The 16,478-nt window shown below is 39.1% G+C and overlaps 1 protein-coding gene across 4 annotated transcripts in view; it reads left to right on the top strand.

Annotated features, from left to right (window-relative positions):
* The window catches only part of BCLAF3 (BCLAF1 and THRAP3 family member 3), a 59,953-nt gene that overhangs the window by 23,329 nt on the left and 20,146 nt on the right, over positions 1–16,478 (top strand). For 3 of the 4 annotated variants that reach the window (XM_045995662.1, XM_045995664.1, XM_045995663.1), the window contains exons 5-8: positions 7,255–7,430; positions 8,923–9,037; positions 9,747–9,810; positions 11,266–11,381. In XM_045995662.1, coding sequence (XP_045851618.1) covers positions 7,255–7,430; positions 8,923–9,037; positions 9,747–9,810; positions 11,266–11,381 — 471 coding nt within the window. The remainder of the gene's footprint in view (positions 1–7,254; positions 7,431–8,922; positions 9,038–9,746; positions 9,811–11,265; positions 11,382–16,478) is intronic. The other variant, XM_045995665.1, reaches the window with a different exon arrangement.

Raw genomic sequence — 16,478 nt, 5'->3', positions numbered from 1 at the left:
AGCTAAGTCTGTTCATTACCTTAAGACACTACCAGTATGTGAATAAAAAAGTGACGGGCCATGATGATTTGGTGCATTTATGTTCACTCATACTTGTATTGCAGTCAAAAATAAAATGAAACAATATTAAGGTCAGGATGTGACAAGGAGGGAGGTGAACCCACAGTCTCTCTCTTTTTTATTTTATTTTATTTTTTTAAGATTTTATTTATTTATTTGACAGACAGAGACCACAAGGGAGCAGAGGCAGGCAGAGAGAGAGAGGAGGAAGCAGGCTCCCTGCGGAGCAGAGAGCCGGATGAGGGACTCGATCCCAGGACCCTGGGATCATGACCTGAGCTGAAGGCAGAGGCTTAACCCACTGAGCCACCCAGGCGCCCCCTCTCTCTTTTTTAAACAAATATATTTTGTTCCTTTTCTTAAAGTTAGATATGGCCGTCTCCCTCCCTTATGATCATTGTACTTACAAAAATATAAAATATACATATGTACATTGATATGTGCACAGAAAGCACTTATAAATATGATTGCATTATAGAAAGTTGGTCAAATAAAGGGAGGAAATCACCCATAATTGTACTCCCCTAGGACAGTTTTATTAATATTTTAGTACAGCTCCTTTTGTTATTTTTCTGTGTATATTTTTATATGGTTTTCATAATACTATATTCATAATTTTGTATCCCATTTCATATAATAAGTCTTAAATCATTTTGTACTATTATATTTCTTAACTAGTTCTTAACCTTAAGAGCACAAAAACCACTGTAAGCATCAACTTTAAGGATGTTACCTCAAGCTTTTTTCTTTCCAACATTACACTATGAAAATGTTCAAACACACAGAAAAATGGAAAGAACTGTGCAGCAAATCCTATATACCCACCACTGAGCGTCTACAATTAACATTTTAGTCTATTTTCATAATCACATTTCTGTCATCCATCAATCATTCTATCCTGTTTTTTTCATACATGTCAAAGTGAATTGTAGATACCAGTACACTCCCCTTTAAGTAGTTCAGTATTTCATTTTTGTTTACAGGTTTTTTCCTTTGGAGGCAATATTGCCTCAAATCACAAAAATCTTGAAATTTTTATTTTTATTTTCATTTATTTTTTATTTCTTAATATTTTATTTATTTATTTGTCAGAGACAGAGCACAAGCAGGGGGAGCAGCAGGCAGAGCAGACAGAGGGAGAAGCAGGCTTCCTGCTGAGCAGGGAGCCCGATGCAGGACTGGATCCCAGGATCCTGGGATCGTGACCCGAGCCAAAGGCAGACGTTTAACTGACTGAGCCACCCAGGCATCTCAATCTTGAATTTTTTAATAGAAGTAATGATACCCCCATGTTTAATAATGATGTTAAAAAATAGTTAACTTAATTCTTTAATTAACTTAAAAGAGAATTAATAAATTGGCTTAACACTTTTAAAGAATACTAGAAATACCAATTTTGAGGGATTTCACTTCAATAGACCTCCTTAGAAATATTGAACACAGTTAATTATATAATTGGAAGAAGAAATGGAAGCTTGCTTTTCATCATGAATTACAAAGATGAGCTTCCCAAAATTGAAGCTACTGTATCTTTTCTTTTGAATTTATAAATCATAATTTTGTGAAGTTCATGACCTGTCAGCACATGTCTGAATTACCTGACAAGGACCTGTGGGACAGCTTGTATGGTAGAGCTAACACTGCAAATCCTTCCTTTTCAAAGACCTGAAGAATAAATAACTTTATAAATATATGCGTCCTGTCAGTATGATGAAACATAGTTAACACAATCTTTCTCTCTGATGATAATTATTTATTGGTGAACAGTTAAGTTGTGGAAGAGTTTTGTGGGGCTGGATTTACTTACGCATAGACTCGTCAAGTATCCATAAAACAAAGGCAGTTAATGCCCTCCATAGTCATGTTCTCAACTATTGATATAACTTAGATTTTCCTCTGCTTGAAAAGATTAAAATAATCATGGAGTGGACAGGGGTTTATTTGTTGGTTAAAATCTAGAGGGTTTATCCATTTTTTGGAAGTCTGAGATGGTTGTTTTATGCATTCATTTACTTTCTTAGCGTTGGTCGCCGGTCAATGTATGTTCTTCCACTTATCAATGTAGTTGAAGTCATAGGAGATTAGGCTAGTGATTTTTCTAGATTCCAGTTTGTATCTAGAACAGCAGTAGGTAGACACTTGCTCAAATGTTCACTGCATTGTTAATACTTCTTTTAACAAAGCTATAGTCTAGTGACCCACTTTGTCAGAAACTGCGTTATCAGAGGTAGACATTACATATGAGTCATAATTACATGTTTCAGAATGTAAGTTAGGAAGTTGTAATATGAAAGATTCTACCAATGCTATTATGAACTCCAAACACTATTGTGGACATACTAGATAGAGTCTTGCGGCAGATAAAGGGAGTTTTGGTTTTGGTTTAATGTTGAGAGATTAGGTGAGAGACTGAACCTTGGTCAGGCTGGTAAGGAAGTGAGAGGGAGGAGCAGGGCAGGGGGGTAGGGGAGTGGGGGTGGGGGAGCGCGGAGAGCTGTCCCTGGAGGAGAATAAGCTGCTGTGGATGGACCTGAGGCTCCTTTGACCTCCCTGGCGGCTAGTGCTAGGTGTCTAGGATGGGAAGGTTGACTAGCGAAGTTGCTGTTCAACTGAGTTTATCAGTCACATTTGCATATAATCCTTTTATTTCCCAACCGCCAACCCCAGAAGAGATACAGGAAGGACCTTCCTGCCCCCCATCAGGTCTTTCCCCATTCTGAAGGGGGATGAGGTGGATGATAGGACCCAGAAGACATTGGAGCCCTGATGCTCTCAGGAAGGGGGTGCTGCACAGGTGGGGAACAGTGTGAAAAACATAGCAGGGGCTGAAGGAAGGTAACCCAGTGACACAAGTTTCACCTACTTAGGATAAGCTGTGGGTGGAGATGCTTTTGTGATAATACTAACCTGCTACCTCATGGTTTTGTATCACAAAAAGCTAAGGTTTTTCCCCCATGGTATTTCTAATATGTGTTTTTAAAATAGACGTTTTTAAAAATAAATCAATTGAGAGTAGCTTCCCTCTCATTTCTGTTTTTCACTCTAGCTTCTCTTAGTGAACATTCTGTTTCAGGTTGGGGTACGTAAGTTTTTGTCTTCCACTGGGTTCAAGAGCAGCTCTGTGACATCAGGCACACCACCTGGCCAGGCTTTTTTGGGCCCAAATTAACCTGCAGTTCCTCCTGGCCTTACAACTTTGCTTCTACCGGCCGTGTGTTGGTAGCTGTTAAGGCTGAGTTGACAAGCTCATCATAGGATTTTCTGAACTTTTGTATATATTTGAGATTTCATATCATAAAAAATGAAATATTTAAAATTTAAATTGGTCTAAATAAAGTTACAATTTTAAAATAAAAGTGAGCCAAGGAAGTTTAAAAAACACAGTTGAATTGGCCTCAATTAGAATTTTGAAGTCTGTCATCTTTTTAGCTGAAACTCTCATTACCAATGTCCAAGTTCTTTTCCGTTTATCATTTATTCGTTCAGCAGGTACTTTTTTGAAGACTTAACCTTGTGTGAGACAGTCTGTTAGGGTACCCTGGGACTGCAGACTGGCATCGGAGTCTGTTTCTCCTCCTCTGGTCCAAGAGACAAGAGGGCGATCTTTGCAATACAGTGGTGCACTGAGTGATACACCAAGTGGGGCTCAGAGGATCCCAAGCTGGAGGACTCCGGGAGGGCTCCTTTCAGGAGTTGTTGACATGGGAGCTAGGCTTCCAAGATTTTAAACATGTGGAGATGAAATGAAAGACATTTTATATTTATAGGTTAACAAAGGCAGGCAACACATACAGAACTTTGAGGTGTGCTTCAAGGGGTCAGTGAAAGGGACTAGAGGGACGGGAGGCTGTGAAGCTGAGACGGCCACGGAGGCCCCCTGACTTGACGGGATTAGCTGATGAGAGAAGCAAGAAGCTCAGTTCCGGCTGCTGCTTTCTTTCTGTGAGCCGGCTTGGAAGGGCGCTGGGGTTGGGGAGGCCAGTTATGGGACTTTTGTGAAAAAAAGATGCTGAATTAGAGGAAAGGCAGTCTCCCCGACCCTTCACCCTCAGCCCCAGAAATGCTAAGTGTCTTCTCAGGAAGACAGGAGCAAATGGATGACTGGGATCTCGAGAGCTCTGTGAACTGTGGGAGGTGGGACAGAAAGTCAGTTCTTGGGAGAAGACTGAGGAAGGAGCACTTGCTATGCTGGATTCTGTTACCTATGATAAGCTTCCAGAGGGCGGGGATCATCCATTAGATTGGGTTGGGCTTTTTGTAATTGTTGTTTTTGCCGTGCAGTTGAGTTGTTTTTTTTTTTTTTTTTTGGTAGATCTTAACTGTGAATAAGAGGAAATTAAGATGTAATGTGGCTTTTTATGTTTTCCTAGTTAGTATGCACAACGTTCAGTGAGAACGTCAGGGAAAATATCCTTAGGGGGAAAAAAAACCAGAACAGGTGGAGTTGGAGGCGGGAAGAGGAACCTGGAAAATTTCGTTAGACCAGTATTAGAAATAGTACTAGAATACAGGTGTTTGGCTATATTTTAATTTTTAAAACTGTCTAAAATGCATCCCAAATGAGAACATTTAGTCTTTTCGGCTTACCTACTTGTATTGGAAGTATTTCTTGAAATTAATAACTTGTTACTCCATACCTGTCTTAGGAAATCGTAAAAAGGAAAATGTGAACCAAGAGGTGATTAAATGTACAAATGTAAATACCTAGAACATTTTGCGTTTTCCAGTTTCAAGAAGCCTTTTCCTATAGCAAAGCCATCATAGTAGTCTTGAAAAGACTAAAATTTCAGGTGAAACAATTTTAGTATTTCCTGGGAAGTCACAGTTTTAACATTTTTTTAAAAGATTTTATTTATTTATTTGACAGACAGATCACAAGTAGGCAGAGAGGCAGGCAGAGAGAAAGAGGCGGAAGCAGGCTCCGGGCTGAGCAGAGAGCCTGATGTGGGTCTCGATCCCAGGACCCTGGAATCATGACCCGAGCCGAAGGCAGAGGCTTTAACCCACTGAGCCACCCAGGCGCCCCAGTTTTAACATTTTTTAATTAAAAATCTTGCAAGGAGAAACTCCAGGACAAATGGACAGGAACTGTAAGCACTAAAATTTCCGGGATTAAGTGTAGCTGTAAACTATACCATAGCGCTCCTGGGGATTGAGGGTTGGGCATGGAATGGGTATAAGAGTATACCAGTAATTAACTTGGAATAAATGACAAGCAAATTTTAATAATTACCTGGTAGAAAACTGGAAACCTTTGTCAACTAGTTTCCTCTTGGGAGAAACTGAGCCTGCAGTACAAAATATTATCAACTGATTTCCTCTTATGGACAGATCATATCTGTAGCTCTATTTGAACATCTTCTTTTTCTCCTATAAAATGTTTTTAAAAGTAATTTTTGGGGGTGGGTACGGAACAGGTTTCTTGTACCGTTAAACACGGTATTTGTAATTCTTGTTAATGGAGGTTGTCCCGGAGCCGTTGTAGCTTCCAGTGTTTATCAATGGATGTCTCAGCAAGTTACAGAATACACAGTGGGAAGCTTGGAGCAAATCAGGGAAAGCAGGGAAAGGAGTCTTCTACCGGAAGTCCTTCTGACGAATCAGGGAAGCCACAGCAGTGGCCTCACGCTGCTGCACAATCTCTTTCCCGGGTTTCTGCTTCGGCAGGGAGTCGTCTCGACAGTGTCGGTTTGAGAGCCGGGAGCATAGGATGTCATATGGAAGCCTCGCCTCTGATAAGTTAAAATGGGCACATAAGACTGTCTCATTAGAGAAGTTCAAAAGTTTAAAGAATATCTGTAAGCTCCTCATCACCCTGGAGCAGTGTTAAATATATGGCTGTTAAGCGACGTAGTTAGTGAATCTGTCGCACCCGCACCCCGGTGTGTATCCACCTGATTGATACTTGTTATTTATTCCAGGGGTGCTGCTGTTACTCAAAACACATTTCAGGGCTCTCTTGGGGGTTTATCTTCAGAGTCTGTAACATACTCATGAAGAACCCCAGCACTTGTAAATCTCAGTTCTTTTGGTAGTGAACATGAGTTTTGGGAAGAGGGAAAAGCGATTTAGAGTTAAATGCAGAGAAGTACGATGGCTGAAAGCTAGTTAGTGTGGTTTTGGGTCCAAAATGAGGTATAAATATAAAATAATGAGACAGTTTCTTCTGTGACACATAATCTGCCTGCAGACAAAAAATTTAAGAGTAGTTTTAAGCAAGAGCAGCTTTCTTGGAATAAGGTATAGTTTCCCGTTATGACACTTGGAAAGATTATGTTCATGCAGACACTCAGCTTCTGGGCTGTAAAAGCGAAACAACCAAGACGCCATTGTCCCAGTGTCGTAGCACCTTCCCCATAGGCTGCTGTAAAGATGAAATGAGATAATGTTTGCAAACGAGTTCTGAGCCCCTGTGTTTGGCTTGCAGTAAGCCCTCAGTAACTATTAGCTGTATGTCATAATCATGACTTCATGATGATTCCTAAAGGTCAAGAGAGCTTTTAACACAAGTTATAAAGATTTAGGAAGCATTAGAGTGGCAGGACAGCTGGGGTTGTGTAAGAAATGGTAGCATTTCTTAAAGGATACATTTAGGGTGAACACCAATTGGTTCTAACAATCTTAACTTTGCTAACATCTAAGACCATTTGCTGACAGGTTAGTGAGATTTTATAAGTGATTAATCTCAACAGCGTTTGATTTCAAAATACTGAGTTTCTCATTGCTGATATAGAGGTATAAGGATTTTTATGAAGTCAAAAAAGTTACTGTGTTTGATACCAGCTTTTAAAGTGTGGTAGTACTTCAAGATAGTATAAACTTGCTGGATTTACAGTTTTATGGACATTTGGGAGTAAAAATAATCTAATTGATTATTTTTTGCATACTGACCTTTGATGCCTTGGTGTATTTTTAGAGGTAAAAATTGTTTAACTTAGAATTTTGAGGATTTTATTACTAAAGTGGCAAACATTTAATGATCTCTGATTTGAAAAGGAGAGCGCAAAACCATGGGTCTAAGGCTATTTCCTCCTGCGCATTATTGCACATGTTCTATGGCATACAGTTTAGTGCCTTAACTATAAGGAAAGATAAACATCTTTTTAGTTTTATAGCTATCTTGGTTAATTTTAATAAGTTCTTTTCTCAGTAAAATAGTTTCAAATTTAGTTAAACATTTACAAATTATTCTAGGGTTGCTTCTAGCTATTCCACAGAGAGACAGATGTCACATGATTTGGTTGCTGTTGGCAGGAAAAGTGAGAACTTTCATCCAGTGTTTGAACATCTTGACTCAACTCAGAATACTGAAAACAAACCTACAGGAGAATTTGCTCAGGAAATCATAACTATAATCCATCAAGTTAAAGGTTGGTATATTTTGCACATACATTAGGGATAACACAAAAATAATGTACTGATTTTTCACAAGATATAGGTAAATATCTGTGATATAGTAATACTAATTAATATTTCATTATAAATTAGGTCATTGATAAGGAAATCTGTTATAGAGAGTGTAAGGTATTAATTCAAGCCTCGTTCTTCATGTGTTGTTCCAATAACCTGGTACTTCAACTCATAGTAGATTACAAATTGAAAGTCAGAAAGGGAGAGGTTGGCTGTGGCAAGACACAGGACTACTGAGAGTCGCAAGAAACAATAACTGATAACCAAACAGGAAGGAGGAAGCAACAAACACCATATATGAAACTTGACAAGAACTCTGGAAGTCTAGGTATTGTGGTGATATTCTTATAGTCCCCTGAGGGCATTGCTGAGACCCTGTGCCATAAGGGTGAACATGAAGTGATTGACGAAAGAGTCCGGTTTGATTTGCTTATACTTTATGGCATCAGGGAGTTGCATCACAAATACTTTAAATATTTGCATTAAATTGTTTTGTTTTAGCTTCTGGCCAGTTTCCATTAATTGGAAAATTCAGTCATGTAGAACAACTTTCTTCATTGATGCTGCATAATAAAGCAGTCATGGGTATAATAAACTGGAGACCTTCAAGAATTTCAAAATTTTTATTTTCTGTTTCTTACTGGATATTTGCACTGATTGTATTTTTACCTTCATAAACATATTTTGAAAACAGATTATTTTCTCTGAATCCCTCAAACTAAGGCACATATTTACTTTGAAGTATGCAGTTTGTCTAAAACAGTTCACCTTTCTCAGTTCCAGCCCCTCTCACCCAAAGAAGTGTGATTCTTGGCAGAAAGGGAGGTGGTATTGCAGAAAAATCCAGGCGATTGTCCCAGAACAGGAACAGTAAGTTAGAGAAAAGGACTGCTTAAGTAGCATTCTGATGGGTCAAGTGTATTATCTTTCTCTCTATCCTGTTAAAACCCTCGTAGCATAGCTGTTTCATAATGTCTTCACCAACTTCAGTTAATGTTAATTCAAGTACAATGGCAGTAGGACTCCTTCTGTGATATGTAAACAACATTTAGCATTTGTTGAGAATTGTTCTGATGTTTCAGGGTTGTTTTTGTTTTTTTCCTCTAGGTGAACTATAAAACTCTGTACCATCTTTACTTCCCAGTATACTAAGGTCTTACTGGGAGAAGAAAGGTCCTCGCTTTGAGAGAGCTTTTCCCTCCACAAATAAGCGGACAGGTCAATAGGAACAGAAGCTTTGTGTTCATATGTCAGGCATTTTTTACTGTTGCTTAGGCTTGGGAAGGCTTATGAGCGCTATAAATTAGTCTGTGGAATAAGTTTAGGTCCCACTTATTTCAAGAGAAAAGAGATTGGACGTTTTTTAACAATCCCTTATTCCTGTGCTTATATATAATCTTTTAAGCGGAGTCAGTTTTACACTGAGATAAAACTCTTTGTTTCCTTTTTCAGCAAATTATTTTCCATCATCTGACATTACTCTGCATGAGCGTTTTTCAAAAATGCGAGACATACAAGCTGCAGATGTAAATGAAATTAAATTGAATTCAGATCCAGAAATTCACAGGTAATGACTGATTATTGTATGCCCATTTAATTCTTGGGAATAAGTCTCAGAACAGATTTGGGAAGGTGCTGCCTTGTGGGCTTGCTGTAGACTCTAGGACTCTTTTCCTACCTAAAAGCCAGGACTAACCCAAGCTGGTACCGGGCCAGTGTACTTTGATGGAATAGGTTGTATTAAAGCCATTGAGTAGCATTGTTTAAATGTGTAGGACTTTGACAATCTTTACCTACCTAACTTTGATTCTGCTGTGTCTATAGTAATTGCCCACTGAAGTTATCACTGGAAGAATGAAAGACAATTGTCGAGCCATTGAAATCATGGGTTGCTTCATGTGGTCAGAAATGGCTGTTCTGAGGGCAGCCGGATGAAAACCTATGTCTTCTTCTGCTGGCACCTGGCCGAGCAGGTGGTGTGCCCTGTCTCGTGAGCTGAGCTGAATCAATGTTAGAATGCAGTAGATCACCGGAGCAAAGTTTAAGGTTACACAGACTAGCGATTTGAGAACCACTGAGGTGTCACTGTGATGTTGTTCACAGGATATGTGTGTCCTGGGAGACTGCCGTGTAGATGAAAACCCACCTGGTGGTGGGTTTCTTTTGCTTCCTCCAAGACACACCAACTTTATTTCGAATTCCATTCTCTAGTAATGGAATCAAGGTATCAGTGTATAACATAATTATTTAATTGTAATATGCCTTTATTATTTTAGGAGAATAGATATGTCTTTGGCTGAGCTTCAGAATAAACAAACTATGGTATATGAACCAGAACAGGTAAGTGAATACAATTTTTGCTGAAAGAGTTTCATGTTGTTGGTATATTGATGGAAAAGCGAACTGGTAATAGAGATTTTTAAAAGAAGGGAATCTGAAATTTACAAAGCTCTCCAAAGGTTCTAGTTACTGGCCAGGTTGCAGAGAGAACACTGACAAAAGACAAAAATATTCCCTAAGAGAGACAGTCCCTAAGGGTAACAGCTTTGTGAAATTGACATAAAGTTACAGCATTTAATATTCATTCTAAAACGTCACACTATCGTAAAGCTTGCGGAAAGTGTGTTTGATACCTACATTTTCCCCAAGCAGTCATGTGGAATATTTTTTTAAATTGTATGTGGATGAATGCAGAAGAACGTAGTTTAATTTGATACTGCCCTTCTGTTTACTGTAGAGTGTATGAAAAATTCTGTGGACTATGAACTAGCGAAATAATGGAAATAACACTGATTTTGTGTATTACCATGCTCTGTATGCCCACCCAACACTTCCTCAACCCGCACCTCCCCCCCATTTCTTTGCTAATTAGAAAAACTCTGTGGACTAGCCAGGGAAGGGCAAGAAAATTGGCTCTCGTTTTAGAAGTATATCAAGTTCTCAAAGAACTGCTAATTTATTCACTGAGAGTGAAATGTTTTTGTAATGGAACGATTTTAATACGTTTCTGATAGAATATGTAAATAATTTTTTCACTTGTGAATGGTTACAGTTTTTATTAAACTTACAGAGGTAGGTTGGTTTATTGAATAGGTGCTATTTTCAGAAAATATCTGTTCGTCAAAAAACTGTAATCAACTCATAGGAAATTTGAAAAATCACCTCTAAGTCAACCACTTAACAAAATATCATTTGATCATCTTTTATTGTAGTCTTACATCTGGCATTTTAGCATAGCTGCTATCATAGTATATTAGTTTCGGATGGTTTTTGCCTTTTACTTAATAATGTTGCTTTAAGTAAAATCTCTGAGTTCCCCATGACTTTTTATGATTGAAGGTTTTTAAATTTTAATTAACTTTTCTCAGTAGTTATTTTTTTTTCACATTGACTTCCACATAGCCTATATTAATCCATAATTCAAATATTTGTGCGTTATTACTTTGACTTAAATTCCCCATGAAATCATTCTTCCCTTCTCCTGTAAATTTATTTTACACTTAAGTTGCTTTCATTTTTTGATGATTTTAAATCTAGCACTTTGAATATATTTGGGTAGATAGCCATTTCTTTGGGATAGAGTCCTGCAGGTAGGATTCCTGGTTCATTGTTATGAACTTTTCTGTGTGTGCATTGTCAATTGTGTCTCAAAATATTTTAATCGATTTACACTACCATTAGCAGGGTGAATATAAGGTAACTTATTTAGGACTTTTACTTAAGGTTCTTATTAGATATGGTCTTTGTGCAACTAACAGTAATGTGAATGGTTTGTCTTCTGTCAAAATTCCTCAGACTCTGGTCAAAATAATAGATCCAAATGATCTACGACATGACATTGAAAGAAGGAGAAAAGAACGGTTACAGAATGAAGATGAGCACATTTTTCACATAGCTAGTGCTGCAGAGAGGTAATCAGTAGATGAAAAACATCCTATTATCAGGGAGCTTTTGGTTTTAGCATATTTTTCAATTTTTGTGTGTGATGATTTTCATTTTAGTGTAGGGATTGAATCCTTCAAATCCATTTTATATGTTTAAGTGAAATCTATTAAAATGTTTCAAAGTTATTCAGTGATCATCATATGCTGTTTGATTGAAACAACAGAAACACAGGGGTAGGTGAGTATTTGAGGTCTTTGTAATTCTAGAAAAGAGTGTAACAGCTTTTTGATTATTAGCAGGTGCCAGGACCTGCAAGTTTATGGACTGTTTGACTCAACCTCATTGAGACTCTGACATATTCTGCCCTTTAGATTCTGGTCCTTTTTGAATATTACAGAATTTCCTGAGGTCAATACGGTTCTCTTTTGGAACTGTTCATGGATGTCTGTCCACGAAGCAGAGGCAGGGGTACTAGAAAATGTGGAGGAAACAGGAATGGAGATCCCACCTCTGCCATTTTACAAGCTGCTTGCTCATGGGCAGCTGGCTTTCGTTTCGGGAACATTTTCCTCTGTAAAGTGAGAAGAACCAATTTATAATGTGGACAGGTTAGAAATGTTAAATGAGCTGGCACAGGCCAAGTATTTAAGGCATGCGTGGCAAACTGATTATCAGTAGATCCTTGTTTTTCTTTCCCAACTCTGTACTTCTTTTAGGGGCTCTGAGTATTACTAGATTGGCCTCCGTTTATCTCTAGTTCTAAAAACTATGTGGGATTCATGGCACCTCTGGGACCCCGTATGATGATGAGGTATAGTTGAATAGGACAAAATTCCCAAATCGACCAAAGTTCTTCACACTGTTTGGGTTTCTCAGAAAGCAGGGGTGTGCAAATAGGAAGGACCAGTGCTAATTCTCTTCCCATATTCCTTAAAATCGAATTACTAAGGTAACCGAGTAGACTTAAATCAGGTCTGCGGCTAACTAGGTTTGAGTCACAATACATGGAGCTTGTTCAAAACCGGACCTGCTGCTGATAATAAGTTTGGAACTCATTAAAAGATAGCAAAACTGTGTGTTCAGGCATATAAAACAACTGAAAATAAAATAGTTAAAATCTTGTTCCTTGGTGGGTGGAAGTCTCCGGCTTCCTGATGGGACATAGCACGACTGCGCCCCTCAGTGACATAAGCTCTCTGTCATGCTTTTCTTAACTCAGCAAGTATAAGAAGCTCAGTGTGCCAAGAAAGAGGATTTTCAAACCAGATCTAAGATAATCAGCATTTTCTAAAAACCACGTAATGCTTCAGAATATATCTCCACCTTTGAGGTGGGAAAGGGCTTGAGCCCTGGAGTTGCACCTCAGTTCAACACGTGGCTCTAGAGTAGACAGCTTTGTGACTGATCCGAGGCAAGTTATTTCGTCTTTATTTCCTCCTACATCAAATACAGATGAGAAGCATTCTTTCCTCCTGGTGGTGGTAAAGATTAACATGTCGGGTATAAGGGGCAGAGTAGCTGGTCAGCGTTAAGTAGTATTAGTGTTCGCTTTGAGGATGGCGTGTAGCACACCAGGATGGCTCTCTGCAGTGCCTTTTACTGGGCGTGTTGGACTGTTTATTGGTATTGGAACAGCTGCTGTGGCATGAGGATTTGTTTTAATTGAGATATTACTGATCACAAAATTCATCCTTTCAGAGTGAATTTACTGCTTTTTAATACTAAAGTTGTGCATTTGTCACCACTGTCTAATGGCAGGACGTTTTCACCACTCCACAGAGAAGTCCTGTAACCTGTTGTCATTCCCTGTTTCTCCCTTCCCTCAGCCCCCGGCAACCACTCACCTACTTTCTGTCTCTATGGATTGTCCTATTCTGGACGTTTCATGTAAATGCAGTCGTATAGGGGCGCCGGGGTGGCTCAGTGGGTTAAAGCCTCCGCCTTCGGCTCGGGTCATGGTCCCAGGGTCCTGGGATCGAGCCCCACATCGGGCTCTCTGCTCAGCGGGGAGCCTGCTTCCTCCTCTCTCTCTCTGACTGCCTCTCTACTTACTTGTGATCTCTGTCTGTCAAATAAATAAATAAAATATTTAAAAAAATGCAGTCGTATAATATGAGGTCTTTTGTGGCTGACTGCTTTCATGTAGCATATTGTTTTCAACATTGCTGCATGTTGTAGCATGAATATTCCTTTTATGGCTGAGTAATATTCCATTGTATGGATAACCACATTTTGTCTATCCCCTCACCAGTTCGTGGGTGTTTGGGTTTTTTCCACTTTTGGCTATGGTGAATTATGGTGCTGTGAATATTCATGCACAAGTTTCTGTGTGGACACATGTTTTCATTTATCTTGGGTACATACCTGGGGTTGGAATTGCTGGGTCCTATGATAATTCTGTATTCAACTTCTTGATGAACTATCAGACAGTTTTCCACAATGGCTGCCTCATTTTACATCCCCATCAGCAGTGTATGAACCGGTCAGTTTCTTCACATCCTCACAAGTATTTGCTTTTGTTCATCTTTAAAAAAAAAAAAAGATTTAGAGAAAAAATCATTTAAAACCTTTAACTTTCTTTTTCTCTCTTTTTTTAAATTAACATATAATGTATTATTAGCCCCAGGGGTACGGGTCTATGAATCACCAGGTTTATACACTTCACAGCACTCACCATAGCACATACCCTCCCCAATGTCCATAACCCAGCCACCCTTTCCCTACCCTCTCCCCCCAGCAACGCTTAGTTTGTTTTGTGAGATTAAGAGTCTCTTATGTAGGGGTGCCTGGGTGGTTTAGTGGGTTAAAGCCTCTGCCTTCGGCTCAGGTCATGATCCCAGGGTCCTGGGATCAAGCCCCAGATTGGGCTCTCTGCTCAGCAGGGACCCTGCTTCCTCCTCTCTCTTTGCCTGCCTCTCTGCCTACTTGTCATCTCTGTCTGTCAAATGAATAAATAAAATCTTAAAAAAAATAGTCTCTTATGTAAAACCTTTAACTTTATCCTAATTCTATTTCCTTCTTAAAATAAGAAAAAAACTTGATTTTATCCTTTTGTCTTGGAAATTCAGTCTATAAAATTGATCTCGTTACTGGTTTTGCATAAACCTATTTAATCAAGTCAGTATTTAGATTTCTGTAGAAATTCAGAAGAAATGAAATATGAAATCATAAATCACAGGATGTAGCAATTTCCCACCTGTGTGATCTTTTCTTTCCTCAAATAGTTATATGCAAGCTCTGTGTGTATGTTTGCCCACCGTGGCATTCCCACTGCCTGGAGCTCAATTCAGAGCTGTTGAATGAATGAAGACTTTGCAAAGGAATACATAGGACAGAGGATACTTACATTGTAATGCATTTAAGTTTCGATTAGTATTTATTCCCTAATACATAAGGTAATCTTTCCCAAGCAAACCTAATGCTGGGACATTCTGTCTAGTCTCAGGACCCTATTCTCCCCCCCCCCCACTTCTGACCAATCTCTTACCCTAATATCCCTATGTCTTCTCCTGACCCACTCTTTCTGCCTCTTGTATCCACTGTTACTAAGTTCCATACAGTGTTACCAAGGTGGCGTTCTGTATATATAGGTATGGTGTGTGGGGGATAAAGCAGCTTCAAAATAATATCAGTAGACTTTGAGAGGACATCAGACTGCTCAGACTTTCCTTTTAGCTACACAGGGCATAGAAAACATCCAGTGAAAAGGTATACACCAAGTCCTTGTCCTCGTTGAGCTTACAGTTTAATGGTAGGAGAAAATACATAAATAAATACATGTTGGTGGGTGATAGGTGAAAGTAAGGCAAACGAGGAAGCTTAATAGGATAGAGTGATATGTGTGGTGTGATTTTATTTAGGTAGTTATGGAATGCACTTAGGATTTTTTTTTTTATTTTATATTTTATTTATTTGACAGAGAGAAATCACAACTAGGCAGAGAGGCAGGCAGAGAGAGAGGAGGAAGCAGGCTCCCTGCGGAGCAGAGAGCCCGATGTGGGGCTCGATCCCAGGACCCTGGGATCATGACCTGAGCCGAAGGCAGAGGCTTTAACCCACTGAGCCACCCAGGCGCCCCAGGATTTTTTTTTTAATTGAGCAGGGATGTGAATTAAGTGAGGGAGTTAGCGGTAAGGTCTTTTTAGGGGATAGTATTTTAAGAGAAGAAACTAAAGGCAAAGACCCTCAGGCAGAATTGTGCTTATTTCAGGACTAGAAAGCAGACCCTTAAGATTGTAACACAGTGGGAAAGGAAGAGAGTAGGTAGGTAAGGCCAAATTGCAAAGAACCTTGGAGGACATGATGACTTTGTAGTTTACTCTGGGTGAGATTATAAAACATTTTGGGTTCTAACCCAAGAAGAAATATAATCTCGTTTAAATTTTAAAAGATTCACCCTGGTTGCTGGGTAGAGCAAAAGAAAAATCATTTCTTTCTCATGTAGAGAAAGATTACAGTCAGGAAGTCAGAGCATGGTAGGTAAGGTGGTCTTGCTCCTCAGAAATCTTCTGCACGTGGTGTCTGCCTCATGGCCCAGGAGGGGTGTTTGTGCCTTGGCCATCGTGTCCATATTCTAGCCTTGTCATTAAAGACTTCATGGAATTTATGCAGGCAGCTCCAGCAACATTGGTCAAAATTTAGTCTCATGGCCATACCTAGCTGCAGGGAGGCTGAGAAATCGTTTCTTTAACTTGGACACTCTTTTGCCTGGTCACAAATCTATCAAACAGTTTGCATTTTTTTATTATGGCAAAATGTACGTATAATAAATTTTGCCATTTTAAACCATTTTTAAATGTATGATGCATTGGCTTGAAGTACATGGACCGTGTTGTGCAGCCGTCCACACTATGCACTTCCACAGTTTTTTCGTCTTCTCAAACAAAAGCTCTGTGTCATGGAAAGAGCAACTTCCCATTCCCTTTACCCCCAGCCCCTGATAACCTCTGTTCTTTCTATTGCTGTGAATTTGCCTATTCTAGGTACCTCGTATATATAAGTGGAATCATACATTAATTGTCCATTTGTTTCTGGCTTATTTCGCATAGGATAATGTTTTCCTCCATGTTGTGTCACGTGTCAGAATTTCATTTTTTAAAAAAATTTCACTCCTTTGGGGCGCC

The sequence above is a fragment of the Meles meles genome, chromosome X (genome assembly GCF_922984935.1).
Source record: "Meles meles chromosome X, mMelMel3.1 paternal haplotype, whole genome shotgun sequence".
In the NCBI taxonomy this organism is placed as follows: Eukaryota; Metazoa; Chordata; class Mammalia; order Carnivora; family Mustelidae; genus Meles; species Meles meles.
Note: the sequence above shows the minus strand (reverse complement) of the source record. Positions and strands in the feature narration are given on the sequence as shown.